A 19,087-nucleotide genomic window follows, 5' to 3' on the forward strand; every position below is an offset into this window, starting at 1 on the left:
TATAAGGCCACTAGATAGGAAGAGAAATGTGTGATTTTAATGGCCTGTGTTTTTTATCTGAATTGTAAGAAGTTGATGGGATTTGCAATTAGGAAATTAATATGAAAGATAAATTGGGTTGAGGAAAAAGATAACAAAACTATTCAACTATTTTGTAAGCATGCTGCAAAGACAGAACACAAAAAGACCCATTCTGCTGGCCCTAAAGGCCTAAAGAGTCCATACTCAGACATCCCTCTTAAACACACACACTACCGGTGACAGCTTCTAGGACTCTGCACCTCAGAGGAGTCATGACTTATTGAAAAGCCAAGGTATGAATGAATGAATTTGTAATTCTGTTGCCTGCGTGGTGGCTGTCTTATCCTGTCCCAAAGAATTATTTTAGATCCACTTAAGACAGGTGCATAGATAGCTGATGGAGACTTATCTCTTAGAAGTGAGAAGCTAAGGTAGACTTTGTTATCACATTTCCAAACTCTGAAGGGAATATTCTGATGCAATGTAGTTTTTTAACACATTGACTGTCACACTAGAAAATAAATTATTTTCCTTGGGGCCATGGTGTTTTATTATGAAAATAGGATAAAAACTTCAAAAACAAAATGATCCTTTCTAATTCAATGAAAAATTTGTTACTTTTCATTGTTTTCTGTGCGTGAGTTATATGCAACTTGAAAAATAGTTTTCATGGCTCCCAAGGTGAAGAGAGGTGAGTTACACATGCTTCATGAGGTCCCTGGGCTCAAAACTAGTGTGAGTTAAATACAACTCATGGGGCAGCTAATGTGTTAAAAATTCTTTTTACTTTAATGAAAATATTTGATTAAAAAGACAAAATACTTTTACTCTTTTGTTCTTCTACTATATGAAAAGAAAGATAGACTGAATTGAAATACTATATTTTTTCTTATTTTTCAGGCCATAAGAACAGACTTCGAATGTACCATCTCAGCTGGCTAAAGAACAAGATTTTGAATAATGATCCAGAAAGTAAAAGAAGGCAAGAGGAAATGCTGAAGACAGAGGAAGCCTGCAAAGCTATTGATAAGTTGACAGGCTGTGAACACTTCAGTGTCCGTAAGTCATATTTCATGTTAACTATAGCTATATAAATTTTGCTTCCTTTCACTTGGTGAAGTACATAATTATGAAAGTCAAAGTAGAGAAAGGAAAGAATTTGCAACGTCAAATAAAAACATGAGTGAATTTCATTGTGACATCATCCAGGTCTTTTATGTTATTAATACAGTCTTGGCTGTTTTTGAGAAAATACTGATTGACTAAAATAGCTATTGAACTTAAGTTTGGTTTACTTCCTCACCTTTCTTCCCTTCCTAGTCCCCTGAATATTCCAAATAAACTGATTTTTTTCCTGCCTCTATAAACCCCTAGGTTAACATTTATGGATATCTTTCACCTCTGGGGCTATCAAATTTGCACATAGCTTCAACTATATAAATGATCTTTATGTATCTTCACAAACCTGCAGAGATTCATGTGATACTCTCTTTCTTTGGAACAACAGTAAAATAGAATCCTCTTAATACTGACCAGGAAACTTTGTGATTAATCAAAAGGAAAATTCTTCTATGACCTGGTGACTCTTGCTCCCACTGTTGATATTCATGAGTATAATCACTAAATATTTTCTGTCCAATTAGCATGTTTTCATATCCCTTATCTCTCCACAACCATCCACTGTGAAATGGTTTAACTACAGCGACTCAGAATCCTGCTGTAGCTATCAACAACTGTGAAGTAATGTCAGCCCATTCTATTCTATTTCGGAAGCAAATCCCACTCTACCTTCAGCCTTCTTTTGTTTCTTTCCATCTTCGTTTAATTGCCCCTTCAGACAGAACTGGTGACATAGGTGGGAGATAGCTAGAATTATATTATATGAATTACCACCAGATATTTTTATCCTGATTGACCATTTTTGTTCTGCATATAAAGTGGCTTTCTGAGGATAGGTTTTCATGTGGGTGTGCATGTGTACACATGTACCATTAAAGGGGGAAATGAGTACCCAGGTAACTTAAGTATTAAATAAATACACTACTTTCACTACTTCCTTCCAAATCATTTATGCGAATTTGATATCTCCAGAGGTGAAAGATATCCTTAGATGTTAATCCAGTTTATATAGGAAAACTACCTCCTGCTAACTTGTACATCTTTAGTACAATAAGACACAGTGATTAATATAAAGGTAGTCATCTTGAAAATCTATGCTGTTAGTAAGGGCATGGACTAGTTAAGTTCAGTTTTCCAATTTACCCCGGCTCTCAGGATAACGAAAAACCATTTGTCTAACTGACAGATGGAACAGTAGCATCTTCACACAGGAGGACAGCAACAGGGCATACTCGCCTCCTATTTTCATTGCCTTCCAAGATCCACAAAACAATGAACTGGAACCAATTACTGCACTGTATTAAATATACAGGAAATGTTTGCCTAACAGTATTCCTTTGCTTGTTGGGGGTTTATTAATCGTGCTCCTTTGACCTGCTTGTGAGCAATAGAAAAGAAAATGAAAGAGTAAGCTAGACTCAGATAAAGAGAAAAAGAGAGGGGGAGAGAGGGAGAGAGATGGATAGAGAGAGGGTCTGGCTAGAGATTCCAGAAGCAATAACCCAGCCAAGGAAGAGAAGTTTCAGTGCAAAGTATAAATCTGTCAGCTTCCATAAGAACCAGAAGGGCTAGCTGAGCATATACTTTTTTATACTTTAAAACTTATCTTTAAAAATAGCCCTGTTGAAATAATTTACATACCATAAGATACACCCATTTAAGTACATGATTCAGTGGGTTTTAGTTTGTTTATGGAGTTGTGCTACCATCACCATAATCTAATTTTTATCACCCCCAAAAGATGCTCCATATCCATTAGCAGTCATACCTTATCCCATCCCTCTTCCCTTGTCCTCTTTTCCTCACAGTCCCAGGTAACCATTGATCTACTTTCTTTCTCTATAGATTTATCTCTTCTAGACAATTAGTATAAATGAAACCATACATTATATGGTCTTTTGTGACAGACTTCTTTTACTTAGCATAGTGTTTTCAAGGTCCATGAATGTTGTAACTTATATAACATGTATCACTACTTCCTTTTTATTGTTGAGTAGCATTGCATTGTATGGCTATACCACATTTTGTTTATCCATATATCAGTTGGTGGACATTTGCACTCTTTCCACTTGTGGGCTATTAAAAATATTGCTACTATGAACATTTTCACACATGTTTGTATGTGGGTATATGTTTTCTTTTCTCTTAGATAGTACTGCTAAGACTGTTTCTCAAGGTGACCGCACCATTTCAAATTGGCATCAGTAATATATGAGAGCTCCATCTTCTCTGTAGCCTTGTGAACACTTGTGTATATGTCTGTCTTTTGATTCTAGCCATCCTAGTGGGTGTAAAGTGAGATCTCATTGTATTTTTGATTTGCATTTCACTGATGATTAATGTTGTTCATGTGCTTACTGGCCTTTTGTATATTGTCCTTGAAGAAATGTCTATTCAAGCCCTTTTTCTATTTTTTAGTTGGTTTGTTTATCCTTTTGCTGTTGAGTTGTAAGCATTCTTTAAATATTTTGTATACTAGGCCATTGTCAGAATATGATTTGCAAATATTTTCTCCCATTCTGTAGGTTGCATTTTTACTTTCTTGATGGTTTCCTTTGATGCACAAAAGTTTTTAATTTTGACGAAGCCCGATTTAACTTTTTTCCTTTTGTTGCTTATACGTTTGGTGTCAAATATAAGAATCCATTGCCATATTCAAGGTCATCAAGATTTATCCCTATATTTACTTCCAAGAGTTTTATTGTTTTAGCTTTCATATTTAGGTCTTTAATCCATTTTGAATTCATTTTGTATGTGGTGCAAGGTTTGGGGTACAACTTCATTATTTTGCATGTGGATATCCAGTTGTCCCACCACCATTTGTTGAAAAGGATATTCTTTCCCTATTGAATGGTATGGCACCCCCACTGGCAATAGATGTATGGGTTTATTTGTCAACTCCCAATTCTATTCCATTGATCTATATGCCTATCCTTATGTCAGTATCATATTGTTTTGATTACTGTAGCCTGTAGTAAGTTTTGAAATTGGGAAGTGTGAGTCCTGCAACTTTGATTTTCTTTATCAAGATTGTTTTGACTATTCAGAGGCTCTTGCAATTCCATGTGAAATCAAAGATCAGCTTTCCCAATTCTACAATAAAAGGCTATTGGGATTTTAATAGGGATTGCATTGAATCAATAGAGATTTCTTTGGATAGTATTACTATCTTAACAATGTTAAATCTATACCCAATCTATGAACATGGAAAATTTTTTCCATTTATTTAGGTCTTTTCCAATTTCTTTCATCAATATTCTGTAGTTTTCAGTATAAAATTTAGAGTGCTCTTGAAGGCTAATGCATACACTCCATAAAACTGTATAGTAATATTGCCACCTTTTGGGGGGCATCAGATTGTAACCAAGTAGCTTTTCTAAAAATATGCTGTCTGTGCTCTTACATTGTGGTTATAACATTTTTGATGACCTATACAAACACTTGAGTGTTCTTGTTAACTCCATGGCATTGTTACATCTTTGTGTTTTATCATTGTAGTCCAACATGAAGAAACAACATATATTGCAATTGCTTTGAAATCATCAATTCACCTTTATGCATGGGCACCAAAGTCCTTTGATGAAAACACTGCTATTAAAGTAAGTAATCTCCTTTTCCTTTGGACCATACAGTTTTTCTTTTAAGAAGAAATTGTAAACAGAATAGTATTTTGGAATACAGATGCAGAAGTGTATACCATTCTTCTACAATTAATGTAATTTGAATATACCATGTCAATAATTGTCGTTTAACCCTTTTCTAGACAATTCACAGGCACCACAGTAAGGGAGAATGTGAGGGAAATCCCTGACCCCTCCCCTTACAGGACCTCCCCACCAGCTCCTCACTTCCAATTCCTGTAGTCAACATGAAGACCTTCTCTTCTAGAGCCCAAACCCAGGCTTTGGGTTCCATCCACAATACCCTGAAGCTCAGAAAGTCCTTGTTCTCTCTTAGTGGGGGGTGGAGATCAGAGGGAAGGTAAGGAAAAGTGTGGCAAAGGTAGAAGAGGTAACCCCATTGGAAGAAGACGAAGGGAAGAAAAAGCCTTTTTGCTCCAGTTACCATGGCTACAATAGGTGAGGGTGGGAAGGAACTGGATGGGTCTATATTCTTTCCAAGCTGGAACTCTAAACACATTTCTTTCTAGAGCTATTTCAAGGCATGGTGGTTAGGCTCACAAAGTACTCTTTCCACCTTTATTATGGTTTAACTGAACTTCTATGGATGAGCCACTGAAGGTAACCATTTAGTGTCTCAAACAATTAAGCTGCTGATGATTTGTTTTAATCACATCTCATAAAGTGGGGACTGTTTTTTTTATCTAGAGTAACATGTATAATACTTTAGAATTCCACTTAAATTGGATTATTTTGTATTTACTCCATAGTAATGAGGGCTGGTTAATAAACTGGCAGCATTCTCTCAAGTCCAGTAGCTCCTAATCTCCTAATCTAGTAGCTCCGAATCAGCTGGAGCATTTGTTAACAGTTCAGATCTCAGACCCAACCGCAGGCTGAATTAGTAGGTCTGGAGTGGGGCCTGGGAACCTATATTTTTAGCAAATGTTTCAGGTGATATTGAATTGGTTGGTCCATGGATAGGTTTTTACAAAGCACCGACATGGACACATCCTGATGGAAGTCAGCAAGGTATTCATGAGACACTTTTGTATCTTGGGTCAGGATCTGTTTACACGGCATATTTTGTAGGAAAAACATCACATGTATGCAGTAAAGGTGGGCTAATTCTTATAGCTGCCTCTCCATGTCTATTTGCAAAATAACTATGTTCTTTTATAAATAGCACAGACTACTATGTATACAGTCTGGGTCTGCCCTGACACAAATTACATCCCTTATCTGATCTCCCTAAATTGGGTCCTGGCTCAGCTGTTAGTATTTGGATATGGGTTTATTCTTGGGTGTCTGCTGATTGGTCAGAGCTGCCTGGTATGGAGCTGGAAAGCAAAGAGATAAGTACCGACACTCTGTCTAGCCTGATACACAGTTCATGGTCCAAGTCCTCACTCCAGTTCTTGAATCCCACTTCATGACTGCAGTATGATGAATCCTGTGATGCTCAGTGCTCTACCGTGACCGAATCTTGGCAATGAATCCTGTTTGGCCCTTTGTTTCCTTGGACTAGAAACCACAGGAGCCTAGAGTACACCTAGTCTATGGTAGGTTAACATGTCTGGCCCTTTTCATTCCCTACCAAGTATGCATTGATCAGTCAGCAGACTCCGAAGGAGACTACATGTCCTATGAAGCCTATATACGAATACTGGCAAAAATACAGGCAGCTGATCCAGCGAACCGGTTTAAGAGACCAGATGAGCTCCTTCATTTGCTGAAGCTCAAGGCAAGGAACTTAAAGACAGCAACAGTGCAGAGCTCTTATGATCATAGCCAATTTGACCTTTGAAGGGAAACTCAATATTTAGAACCTGAATATAATTATTTCTTTGTTGTAGTAACAGACCTAAGAAAAGTTGTAATACATAGGTCTCTAAATACAATATGCCATTTAACAAAAATCCACCTGGGTTTTGTAAACTTGTAAACCTGGCAAAAGAATGGGGAATTTTTGTCTTAGTTAGAATGTCATTTTTGGCCTTTTGGCCACATTTGGTTTTATATTCACAGGTATTTCCAACACTTGGTCATAAGCCAGTGACAGTTGACCTGTCAGTTGGTTCTGAGAAAAGACTAAAGGTTTTCTTCAGCTCAGCAGATGGATATCACATCATTGATGCAGAATCTGAGGTTATGTCTGATGTGACCCTGCCGAATAACGTAAGATAATACCTTCAGATCCCTAGAAATGATTGTATGCCACTATCTGAATTTTTCCAACTGTTGAAACTGAAAGGTTTAGAAATATGATTAGCAATATCTATACTGGAACTGAGACCTAAAAGGTAAGTGTAGAGTGCCAGAAAGTGATCTTGTATAAACAAATATCATTGATGATTTCTTTGTTCTGACAGTTGAATCTATTTGGCAGATAGATTTTGTCTGGCACAGTGTTTCTTTTCTTTTTGTTTTTCTTTCTTTCCTTCTTTCCTCCTTTCCTCTCTTCCTCCCTTCTTCCCTTCCTCCTTTCCTCCCTTTCTCTCTTTCTCTCTTTCTCTCTTGCTTTCTTTCTTTCTTCAGGCTATTATGGGGGTACAAACATTTTGGTTACATGTACTGCTGTTTGCCCTGCCCAAGCCAGGGCTACAAGTGTGTCCCTCCCCCATACAGTGCATTCCACTTCCATTAGTTGTGAATTTACCACCCCCACACCCCACCCCTACTGGCACCCAATGAGTATTACTACCATGTGAACAAATTAGTGTTGGTCAGTTAGTACCAATTTGATGGCAAGTACATGGGGTGCATGTTTTTCCATCCTTGTGCTTCCTCACTTCACAAGATGGGCTCAATCTCTATCCAAGATAATATAAGAGGTGCTAGTTCACCATTGTTTTTTGTAGTTGAGTAGTATTCCATGGTATACATATGCCACATTTTATTAATCCACTCATGTATTCATGGGCATTTGGGTTGTTTCCACATCTTTGCAATTGTGAATTGTGCTGTTATAAACATTCGAGTGCAGATGTCTTTATTATAGAATGTCTTTTTTTCCTTTGGGTAGATGCCTAGTAGTAGGATTGCTAGATCAAATGGTATTTCTATTTTTAGCTCTTTGAGGTATCTCCAAATTACTTTCCACAGGGGTTGTACTAATTTGCAGTCCTACCAGCAGTGTAAGAGTGTTCCAATCTCTCCATATCCATGCCAGCATTTGTTGTTTTGGGACTTTTTGATAAGGGCCGTTCTCACTGAAGTTAGGTGATACCTCATTGTAGTTTTGATTTGCATTTCCCTAATGACTAGAGATATTGAGCATTTTTTTATATGTTTGCTGGCCATTAGTCTGTCTTCTTTTAAAAGTTTCTGTTCATGTCCTTTGCCCATTTATTGGTGGGGTTGTTTGATTTTTTCTTGTTGATTTTCTTAAGTTCTATATAGATTCTTGTTATCAGCCATTTATCAGATGTGTAGAAAGCAAATATTTTCTCCCATTCTGTAGGTTGTCTATTCACTCTAATGACAGTTTCCTTGGCTGTGCAGAAGCTTTTTAATTTGATCAGGTCCCATTTGTTTATTTTTGTTGCTGCTGTGATTGCTTTGGAGGTCTTCTTCATAAATTCTTTGCCTAGGCTGATGTCTAAAATAGTCTTCCCAACATTTTCTTCCAGAATTCTTAAGGTTTAACACCTTAGGTTTAAGTCTGTTATCCACTGTGAGTTGATTTTTGTGAGAGGTGAGAGGTGGGGATCTAGTTTCAATCTTCTGCATGTGGCTATCCAGTTTTCCCAGCACCACTTATTGAATAGAGATTCTTTTCCCCAGTGTATATTTTTGTCTGCTTTGTCAAAGATTAGATGACAATATGAGGATGGTTTTATATCTGGGATCTCAATCCTATTCCAAAGGTCTACATCTCTGTTCTTGCGCCAGTACCATGCTGTTTTGGTTACTATATCCTTGTAGTAAAGCTTGAGGTCTGGCAGACTGATGCCTCCCAATTTGTTCTTTTTGCTTAAGAGTGCTTTGGCTATACGAGGTCTTCTATGGTTCCATATGAAGCATAGAATTATTTTTTCTAAATCTGTGAAGAATGATGGTGGTATTTTGATAAGGATTGCATTAATTCTGTAGATCACTTTAGGTAGTATGAACATTTTAACAATATTGATTCTACCAATCCATGAGCATTGTAGGGTGTTTTTTTTTGTTTGTTTTTAATGAATAAAGTTTACATTTAAAATCTGGACTTCTATTGATAAACCAGAAAACCTGACAATATCAGGCCATTATCTACTGGAACTGATGCATGCCTGCCTCCTTTTAGGTGGGATATGTGCGCTATATTCTCTATTCATCCATTTTTATGCACTTATAATAACTAGCTGTATGAGGCGTCTGAATTTGTAGTCCTTGCTTTAGTTCTTCTGCACCCCATAATGCATTAACAGATTTTTTTAAAAGTACAACACCAGTACTGCAGCATTATTATTTGTATCTTCTTTCTTTATTGTATTACTGTAACTGTGACATACAGGAAATTATAGTAAAATGTTCTCTTATCATATCAATTATAGTTCGAATTTCTGATAAAAGGATTCACCATTTTAAAAGCAAATGTACCTCGACTCTTAACTCTTAAATAATTATATATGGTGAAAATATAGCATAGCATCTAAAATATGGATAGTGAGAAAAATACTATATACACCATTTCTATAAAGAGCTCAAATATAATATCCCCCCAATACACACACACACACACACGCACGCACCCATACAAAATTTAATTCCACTGTATCTAAAATTTGATGGTAGAAATGATGTCTGTCCTATTAAAAATTATATTTAAAAGGAAGGCCTGAGCCAGCAGTTCTCTGCTTTATCCTTTTTAAATCCCCAATTTGTATACAACCAAAATTTATCAGTTTTGCATTATATAAAATGTCCGGGAGAAAACTTTTAGGTACTTTTAAATCACTGTAGTTGTGTGATATTTTGAACAGCTTTCAGAATTATCTCATACTTCTCTAACAAATTACTTAAACTGATTATCAGGATGTTAGTGGAAACATTCTTTTTAAGTCTTTTGGTCATGTTAACAATCATTAGCTGATCATCCAGTTGTTGCCCATGATTGTATAGAAATCACTCTGTTGGTAATGTAGAAAATACTGAACTAATCCCAGCCAAAGCCACTTAGATATGAGGTTAGGTTAATTTTGATACAAATATTATATTACTCTTCAGTTAGATTGTCTTCCATAGCTTTCTGCATCTTTATTTTATTAATGTGTCAGATGGCCTTTATTTAGAATCAGGTGTAATATTGAACATTGCAGCACTGGTCCAAGTTTATACTTATTTGTAAAGCTATTCAAGAAGGTTGAACGTTGTGTTCCACCTGACTAATAAGCAAGGAAAATTATTTCCTTTTGAAGCAATCCATTAATTACACTGGAAGCTAGAATGAGAGATGAGTTTTTAAAAATCATTTTCTGACCTAATTAGGATACTTTCTGTATACATTCAAAAATAGTTTTAGCTAAATGCTCTTGTGTCTTGACCCACTAAAAGAGAAAGGACTGCTATATCAGGGAGGGGAGGGTGTCTTCTGAAACAGAATGTACTAAAAATAATATTTTTCCAAGAGTGCTAGATTACAAAAGCTGTAATGCTACAACGGAACTACGTGTGCTAAAGAATATCTGGTTACTTCAGGAATCATCTGAGAAGCAAGAGAATTACCTCGGAGGCTGTCTGGATTTGTAGCCATTTAGTTTTATTCTAAACAGATTTTACTGAGACAGCCTTCTTTCTTGCAATTTCTTTTACCCTCTTTCTTCATCTCTTTTCTGATTCAATTGCTCATGCAAGTGCCCAGGGAACGCATTAAAATTGCTTTTCGCCTCTGGATCCCCATTTTAGTTTTAAGGATTGTTGTTGCTGAGACATGGCCTCAAGCACTTGGCCTGAGTACGCTGGGTTTGGCAAGTATAGTTTCTGACCTTTTTTTGTAACTTGCTAATTTGGAGAAACAATAGAGGAAGACAGTTTTTCATTTCTCAGGGAAACACTGTTGATGTGACAATATCTGTAGTTTAAACACATTTTGTCACATTATTTTATGTATCATGAAATTTAGAAATGCTTAGGTATTTCTTACTATTTCATATTATGTCACCTAATACATCTCTGAATTTGTGTATTAAATATACTTTAAAATTATATTAATTGGATAAGTAATCCTACCTTTTTTTGCAAAAGGGAGATGACTGTTATATTTCAAGCTATGAAGAATATTATAAAGCTACTCCTTGTAAGGATTCTAAGCTCAAGCTATCTTTAGGTTAATTTTCTGTTTCTGATTTGAATGAATTGGCTGATAACCAAGGATTGTGTATTTGTTACTTGGTCTGCACATTCACTACTAAAGTATTTGTTAATGTGCTGAAATGAATCTTAAATTCAAGTCTGTAACATGTAATGTTTCTTCTATCACTATACATAATACTTTTGAAATTTCAAGAAATTCCTCTGTGTTAGAAATATATCTCTGCTTTTTTAAAAACAAGGCTTTTTCCTAAATATAAAGGAGAACATTAAACAGATATGACCTGATGACATAAGGGAAGCAGCTCTTTTCAAGTGTTGGATAGCGTGCTTATTAATTTGAAATAGAGGTTTCTCTTCCTCCTTCTGCTTTGAACCTCTTTTGGTCTTTATTGCTCAGCCAAGCTGCTTTGATTAAAGTAGTAGTGATAAAATGTTGGACATATAAATCTTTATGAAACATAATTCCAGCCCCTGGAAATCATTATACCACAGAATATCATCATTTTGCCTGATTGTTTGGGAATTGGCATGATGCTCACTTTCAATGCTGAAGCCCTCTCAGTGGAAGAAAATGAACAACTCTTCAAGAAGATCCTTGAAGTGTGGCGAGACATACCATCTTCTGTAGGTATGTATAAAATTTCTTAGTCCTTCATATGATCTGAGAGAAACTTTTCAAGGGCAAAAAATGTGTCCTAAGAAAAGATTTCCTGAAATATTTATTACGTTTTCTCAAGACACATAGGGTTAATTTGGAATCCTGCATATTTATTCCCCTAGTAAATTGATTCCTGTGTTTGTTGTATGTTTAATGAATTCATGAGAGGACCACAAAGAGACTGATTTTGGTTGTCTGAGTTGTTTATTTGCAATATTATATAATTGAAACAGGAGCTAATTCCTTTCCATAATAATCTGTAATTTTGTTTTAACTCCCTTTGCTTGCAGACTTTACACAGATGTTGAAAATGCTTCTTTTCACCACATTGATTTTGGAGGTTTACCTTTATCTTAGGAGACTGCCAAATAGTTGTAAAAGAAGAGCAAAATATTTCTATTTTGTGTAGTCAATAGTGTTCTGTTTAGTGAGTGATTCCTGTGAAGAATCAAATCATTTAGAGAAGAGATAGATATGACTGACTGGGATGCCTATTAGGTACCACCCAGTTGGCAACAAAGAAAACTTCCTTTTCATCTTCATCAGACTGGGACATTTTTTTCTTCCTAACCAATGCAGGACTCCTGAGCTAGGAAATCCAAATAATTTGAGATTCTTATGTAGTTTTCTGAGGCTTGGTGACTACAGGGGTAATTCTAGATAGGGAACAGAATGCATATGAAAAGTAAAAATATGAAAGAGAGTAGAATGATTAGATGGAGGATAGCTATTCCTGAAAGGAGGAGAAGTTTAATGGAGCAAATAAAGGAGAAAGGCAGCAGTGTGTGTGTGTGTGCGTGTGTGTGTGTGTGTGTCTATGTAGAGTGAGAGGAAGGTGGTCTGTTAAGAGAGAAGCCAAAAGCCTCTGAAATCTCTATAAGATGACTAAATGTGATCCTCATGTGGCTTTAAGAACCAGTTTGAAAGAACTGCTTTTTAATGAACATTTTTTATATGGGATGATGGCATTTTGCACTGCATCTGCAGAATCCTTTCTTTTTTGCATACATAGTCAGTGTTAAGGATTGTCCTGAAAACCTGCTCCAATTTCTACAAACAGGTAAGAACTCACAGAGGGTTTAAAACCATTTTAAGTGACAGAAGGTAAATACATACAGTATAATTGACAGATCTGGGGCAAAAGAAAGTAAAAATAATGAATCATATTCTAGCCTTTATGGTGGTACTTTTGTGATCGATATGTTAATCAGAAATGTGAATAAGGAAATTCAGCTCAAATGGGAAACTAAACAGACTGCTATATTTATGCCATTAGACAATCATAAGAGTCAAAGGGATCTTAAATAGTCATCTGGTACAGCTCTTGTCCTTAGGCAGGACAACTTCTGAACTAAAACAAAAAGCTATTTTAAGTTGCTAGAATTTGAAAAACATCTATAATTAAAATAAATTATAGCACTATAAGAACATGATATTTTAGTTTGTGCATTAAGGATATTTTGAGAATATACTGAAGACTGCAGTATAACACTGATATTAAGAAAATCAATTACTCTATTTTTCTGTCTAAAAACAACTGCTTTATTTAAAACTATCCCAGAGGTAAATTTCTCCAATCTAAAATTTTACATTTCCTTGAGCTATAATAAATGTGTTCAAGAATAAGATAAAAAAAAATAAAAAAAAAGAATAAGATCATTGCTCTGAATTTCCAAACAAATATATAGAGATTTAACAATCACAGCTAGTATTACTAAGTGTTCCCATTTCCAAATTATTGGGTCGCATCTCAGAAAGCAAGCTAACTCAGTAGCCAGGTTAAGTGGCAGATTTATGTGTTTAAGGACTAAGGTGGAAATTATGTGATGCCATATGAGCCATACTTGGACTCAGCAATTACCTTTGGTTTAAGTTTAGAAGTTTTTGCTCTGTGTGATTATTGACAAAAAACCATTTTTAATGAATAGTCACATAGGTGAAAAAAATCAAATCCAGATAGACTAAGTCTGTTACTTATTCACATCTCTCAGGCCACTGATTCTCCTTATTTCCCTTATATCTGGGATGATTTTAATTCTAGTCTGAAATTGGACTATAAAGTCTTCTTCTAGAACAGTTGTTTTTCGAGTCAAAATATGATTGTAATTTAATTATAATTTTGATGTCAGTTTCATACACATAAATATTTTTATTTGTAGTATAAAAGGAAGCAGGAGATAAATGATTGGTAAGTTTTGGTTGAGGGATTCAAAATGTCTCACACTATGCCTATGAAAAGTCACTTTTATAAAAGTTTCATAATTCATTCATGAGTCCTTTTATGCACATTTAATGTATACATATATAGGCCAGGTAAATTTTGGTTTAAACAAAAGTATCCTAGAACTTTTAAGATAAGGAAAAAATTTTAAAAACCTATCTTATAATTATATCAATACAGAGTTTATTCTCTTTATAATAAAAAATAAAAAGTCAGTAATTATTTAAATTCTGATTTTAATCATATTAATATGGGAATAAAATTGTCTTTGTTGTTTTCTAGACTACTTCAGCTCGAGTTAAAATCTTGATGTTATTTTAAATATCAGAATTTGTTCATTTATGGAATGTTTCCCCCTAAAGTACATAAAGAATGTCAACTTGAAAGTTAAATGTTTAATGATAATGATGCTCCCTGTGTTAGAAATTACCTTACAGCGCCAGCCCTCTGTCTGGCTATTTACGTAATTAGGTTTAAGGAAATTATTGTCATAAGCTATATTGCCACTAGGTATTATAAAACAGGGCCAGAAATGTTAAAGTCTTAATAAAAATTTCCTGAGCCTTAACAGTATCAAATTAGCTTTAGTTCTGCTTATAACATGGTAGTTTATTAAATTGCATTAGTGTTGCTACAGTCATTGTTTGAGCAAGTCATTTTTTAATAGTTTTGATTTTTTGAGAGTTAGGTTTCTATGTATGTCACTTGAGCACTAATATAAACCCTTATTAGGAACACTGTACCTCACCTAGACTATAAAATAAAGAATGGCTCTGAGTAGATTTAAATTTATATAAACAGGGGAGAATTAATCCTTAGCTTTTTCTGTGGTCTTAGAGAATTATGAATACAAGAATCAATGGAGATCTTATAACTCAGTGTTGTTCACAAGGACCCTTTAAATAGCTGGTTTGAGCACCACTCCTGAGTAGCAAAATGGCCAGATAACTGACTATAGAAGGGGAAAAAAGGATGTGTTAACCTGAACTATAATAATGTTAACCTGAACTATAATAATGAGCCTCTTAATAATGAAAAATAATAACATGTTGACTATGGTTATAATTTTCTATGACTGCTGGAAAGAGTTTGTTTTTCTGATTTTTTCATTTGTATTATAGCTTTAGAGTGTACACAGCGAACCACAGGATGGGGCCAGAAGGCCATTGAAGTACGCTCGTTGCAATCAAGGGTTCTGGAAAGTGAGCTGAAGCGCAGGTCAATTAAGAAGCTGAGATTTCTGTGTACCCGAGGTGACAAGGTATAGCTTATACCCTCCAGTTAGAGCAAAAGTAAAGTAACTATTGAAAATTAAAGAAATGTATGTCCTTTTCCTCTGGCCATAAATATATTTGTGTTATATCTTTCAAGTCGGCATACTATTGATAAAAAGAATTTTACATTTTGCAGTAGAAACATTGATTTGATAAGTGATGAAGTTTGATTTTTTTAAAAAACCCATTTTGAAAAAAAAGTAAAAATTCCAGTTATGTCATAGGCAAAGCTTAGCCATTATTTTGTTTAGTGCAAAATACTTTATTGTCTTAGATCCATAGTCTCTTTTATGTTCATGCTAAAATGATATTTTTAAACAAAATGCTTGAGCAAATCTACCTTTCATCGCTTTCAGTGTAATCCAATAACAGAAGGAAAAAGTACTCAGTTTGCTGAGCACCTAATTACATGTAGGCCTTGTGCTAGGTACTTTAACAGCTATCTCAACTTGTCTTCATGAATGGGTATTATGATGTCCATTTTGCAGAAAAGAAAAATAAAATCCAGATTTGGAAATTATTTGTGTGATTTGATCAATTTTACCAATATAAATAGTTTAGATGAAAAATTTCATTGTATAAAGTCATTACCATTCTTACATATTATGAGAAATAAAAATTAGTGTGAAGAAATAATCCTAATAAGATTAGGAAAAATTCACGTTTAGAAGAGACTGCAGAGGATTCAAGTTAATATTAGAATAGTCAGAGTAAAGCACCCTACGTGCATCAAGGAAAGGTGCCGATTTGCAATGTAAAGAGATGCAACAGCAAGAACCTGTGTTTGAGGTAAGATAGACTTAGGCTGCAGTCCTGGCTCTGCCACCTAACTTTGAGAACCTGAGAAGTTTGATTAATCTTTCTGACCCTTGGTTCCTTCATCTATCTCCAAAATGGGAATATTAATAACTGCTTTGGGAACAGTCATGAAAATGAGTGATAATGTGTCTAGAATAAATATCTCACAGATGGCCTGACACATAAAATGTGTTAAGTCAAGGGTGGCTACCATATCTTACCTTCATCATTATTATGTCCAACCCTTCCAAGTATAACTGTTGTGGATGTCAAAAGCCTCAGTCCTAACAATGAGGCCTCTTTGATATTAATATTTATGCCCATGTTCTGTTCTAATTTTCTTTATGGCACAGCTTATATCTACACATTGTGTCCCTCTCATTTTATCAACCTATTGATGTCAGTCCATTTCCCCAAAATGGAAAATCACACAAGTGCATGTTAAGTGCCCTCACCACAAAAATGAAAACTATGTACAGTAATGGCATTTGTCAATTAGCTAGATTTAACCATTCCCCAATGTGTATAGACTTCAAAACATCATATTGTAGACCATAAATACTTACAATGTTATCTATCAATTTTTAAAATTTTTAAAGAAATTTTTTAAGGTAATGAAAAAAGGAAAGAAAATTGCACCAAGTAGAAAATTTCAGTGGCTTCTTAAACACAAGCAGCAATGGTAAACAACATCTAAATAATTTGTTTCCTTATATTTAAAGAAAAGCCAGCTTGAGTAAAAGTAGATTATTGGTTTAAAAAGCAAAGAATCATTAACCCAAAACTAAGAACTTCAGCAGATGAATGCCACCTACAAAAAAACCCTAATTTTATTTAAATTGTAAAAATTACCATTATGTAGAATATGATAAAAGGTTATTTTTAAATGTATAATTTAAACTCCAAACTAATTTAAACTTTCATTCTTTAATTTGAAGAAAATCTTTTCCAAAAAACCAGTATGGCTTAATATTTTAATTAGCATACACAGATAAATTGAAATTACAGTTATATCCAATATCTGGTTACAATGTCTTAAATATCTGATGGTGTCTTTCTTTCTTTTTAAAGCTGTTCTTTACCTCTATCCTGCGCAATCGCCACAGCCGGGTTTACTTCATGACCCTTGGAAAACTTGAAGAGCTCCAAAGCAACGATGGTGTTTAAAAGCTTCCAATGATTTATTGCAACATTTACCAATTTCACATGTATGCAATTTGCATCTTCAGATTTCTGAGATTAAATGAGCATTCAGTTTTATTTTTAGTGAAAAATTAAATCAGAAACTTAACTTTTAATGTAGCACAGAATAGTTTAATGAGAAATGCAGCTTTATATATAAAATTAACTATAGCAAGCTCTATGTACTGCAATGGTGTACAATGTCTTTTGCACAAACTTTGTAACTTTTGTTACTGTGAATTCAAACATTGCTCTTTGGACATTTTGGACAGTATCTGTATTCAGATTTTACAACACGGAGTAAAGAATCTTGTTATGAATGAGATTACAAGCAGCTTTCAAAAGAATTGGCCCTGGGTAAGATTTTTCTGAAAAAGAAAAACACTGAAAAACCATATGTGATTTTTCCAAAGTCATGTAAAGAACCAAAGGTTAGATCATGAAACAAAAATCTTATGGACTGTGTTATATCCCAGACTAAGGTTGAACAACCTGCATGCCCAGAGAAAATCACAGTGATAAAGAGGAAAATGCCACCCATTTTCCTCACTGCTTCGTGACAGTTAAGCTCACAGTTAAAGACCAGTTGTGTTCTTTTCACCCCAAGTTAAGCTGGTTTTCTCCCAATGAGAAGAAAGGAAGAAAGCCTCAAATGTTTGGTTTTCCTCAGATCCCCCAAAGATGTGCAATAGCTGTTTTTATAAACCACCAAATAATACACTTGCATACCTGAATACAGGACTGAACTCCTATACACATGTACTGTAGAATTAATTCTTTTTTTTTAATACTTTAGGCGTCAAATTTTACCCCCATAAGAAGATTGGTTGATTTATCAAAATTATTATCTAGCCAACAGTGTGACCATCAAAAAACATTAAATATTTGCCCAATCCCAGATTAAACTATATAAAAATTTCCCTTCAGTTATTAAACAAAAACAATAAAACAAATGAAAAACTTTGCTAATACCTATGTTTTTCATGTTTCTAGTTTTGTAAAATCAGAAATTAAAAATATTTCAGTGATGTAGAGGCTTACCGTTATAGGTGAAAAAAAGGAAAAGATTTTCAAAACATACAGCTTCTATCATTTCTCTATGTCTGCAAATTAAAGTAGTGAAAGTCATTCTAGTCCATCACCCAAATAAGTTATAGACGCCAAAGATAGGTGATGTTTGGTCACCTATGGTAACTTCTACCTGGTAAAAAGTATAATTTCTGCGTATCCATCCTCAATACCATGGTTAGTTCTGGGGCAATAGAGAAGCAACAGAACTACCACAAAGTATACCTCAATATAATTCCTCTAGTTCTGCTTCTAAAATCTGAAGACAGTACTAGTGGGATAATCATTTTCAAACTACCTGGTTAACCAAAATACAAAAGCAGCTGACTGTGTGTGATTTCATGATAGCACACATCATTTCTTGGCCCTTGGTGCCAGAAATGAAGATTTGGATTTTCCTAACAACTTATATCAAGAGTGTAGTAGCTCAATAGTGAGAATTTAGGAGAACCTGAATCCACGAATTAAAGAAATAAATGTGATTCACATTTCTGTTACTGTGACACAATAATGTGATCCTAAAACTGGCTTATCCTTGAGTGTTTACAACTCAAATGACTTTTTAAATGCAGTAGTTTAAAAAGAAAAACTTTTATGTCAAATTATTTCCTTAGAAGTAGTCTTCATTATTATAAATTTGTACACCAAAAGGCCATGGGGAACTTTGTGCAAGTACCTCATCGCTGAGCAAATGGAGCTTGCTATGTTTGAATTTCAGAAAATTTTCTCATTTAAGTAGTGTGTAGAATCAAGTCTTTTAAGAATTCATTTTTTTCTTCATATTTACTCAAAGTTAAGCTTAAAGTAAGTTTTATCTTAAAATCATATT

At 34.6% G+C, this 19,087-nt stretch overlaps 1 protein-coding gene across 1 annotated transcript in view; it reads left to right on the forward strand.

The window, feature by feature from the left end:
- Nucleotides 1–18,160, forward strand: part of NRK (Nik related kinase) — a gene marked incomplete at its 5' end in the record, with an annotated part of 58,333 nt that extends 40,173 nt beyond the window's left edge. Inside the window, 6 exons of the mRNA XM_045537807.1 lie at nt 922–1,080; nt 4,639–4,739; nt 6,789–6,938; nt 11,550–11,685; nt 15,058–15,197; nt 17,080–18,160. Coding sequence (XP_045393763.1) covers nt 922–1,080; nt 4,639–4,739; nt 6,789–6,938; nt 11,550–11,685; nt 15,058–15,197; nt 17,080–17,175 — 782 coding nt within the window. The remainder of the gene's footprint in view (nt 1–921; nt 1,081–4,638; nt 4,740–6,788; nt 6,939–11,549; nt 11,686–15,057; nt 15,198–17,079) is intronic.
- Between the last annotated feature and the right edge of the window lie 927 nt (nt 18,161–19,087).

This window comes from Lemur catta, chromosome X (assembly GCF_020740605.2).
Source record: "Lemur catta isolate mLemCat1 chromosome X, mLemCat1.pri, whole genome shotgun sequence".
In the NCBI taxonomy this organism is placed as follows: Eukaryota; Metazoa; Chordata; class Mammalia; order Primates; family Lemuridae; genus Lemur; species Lemur catta.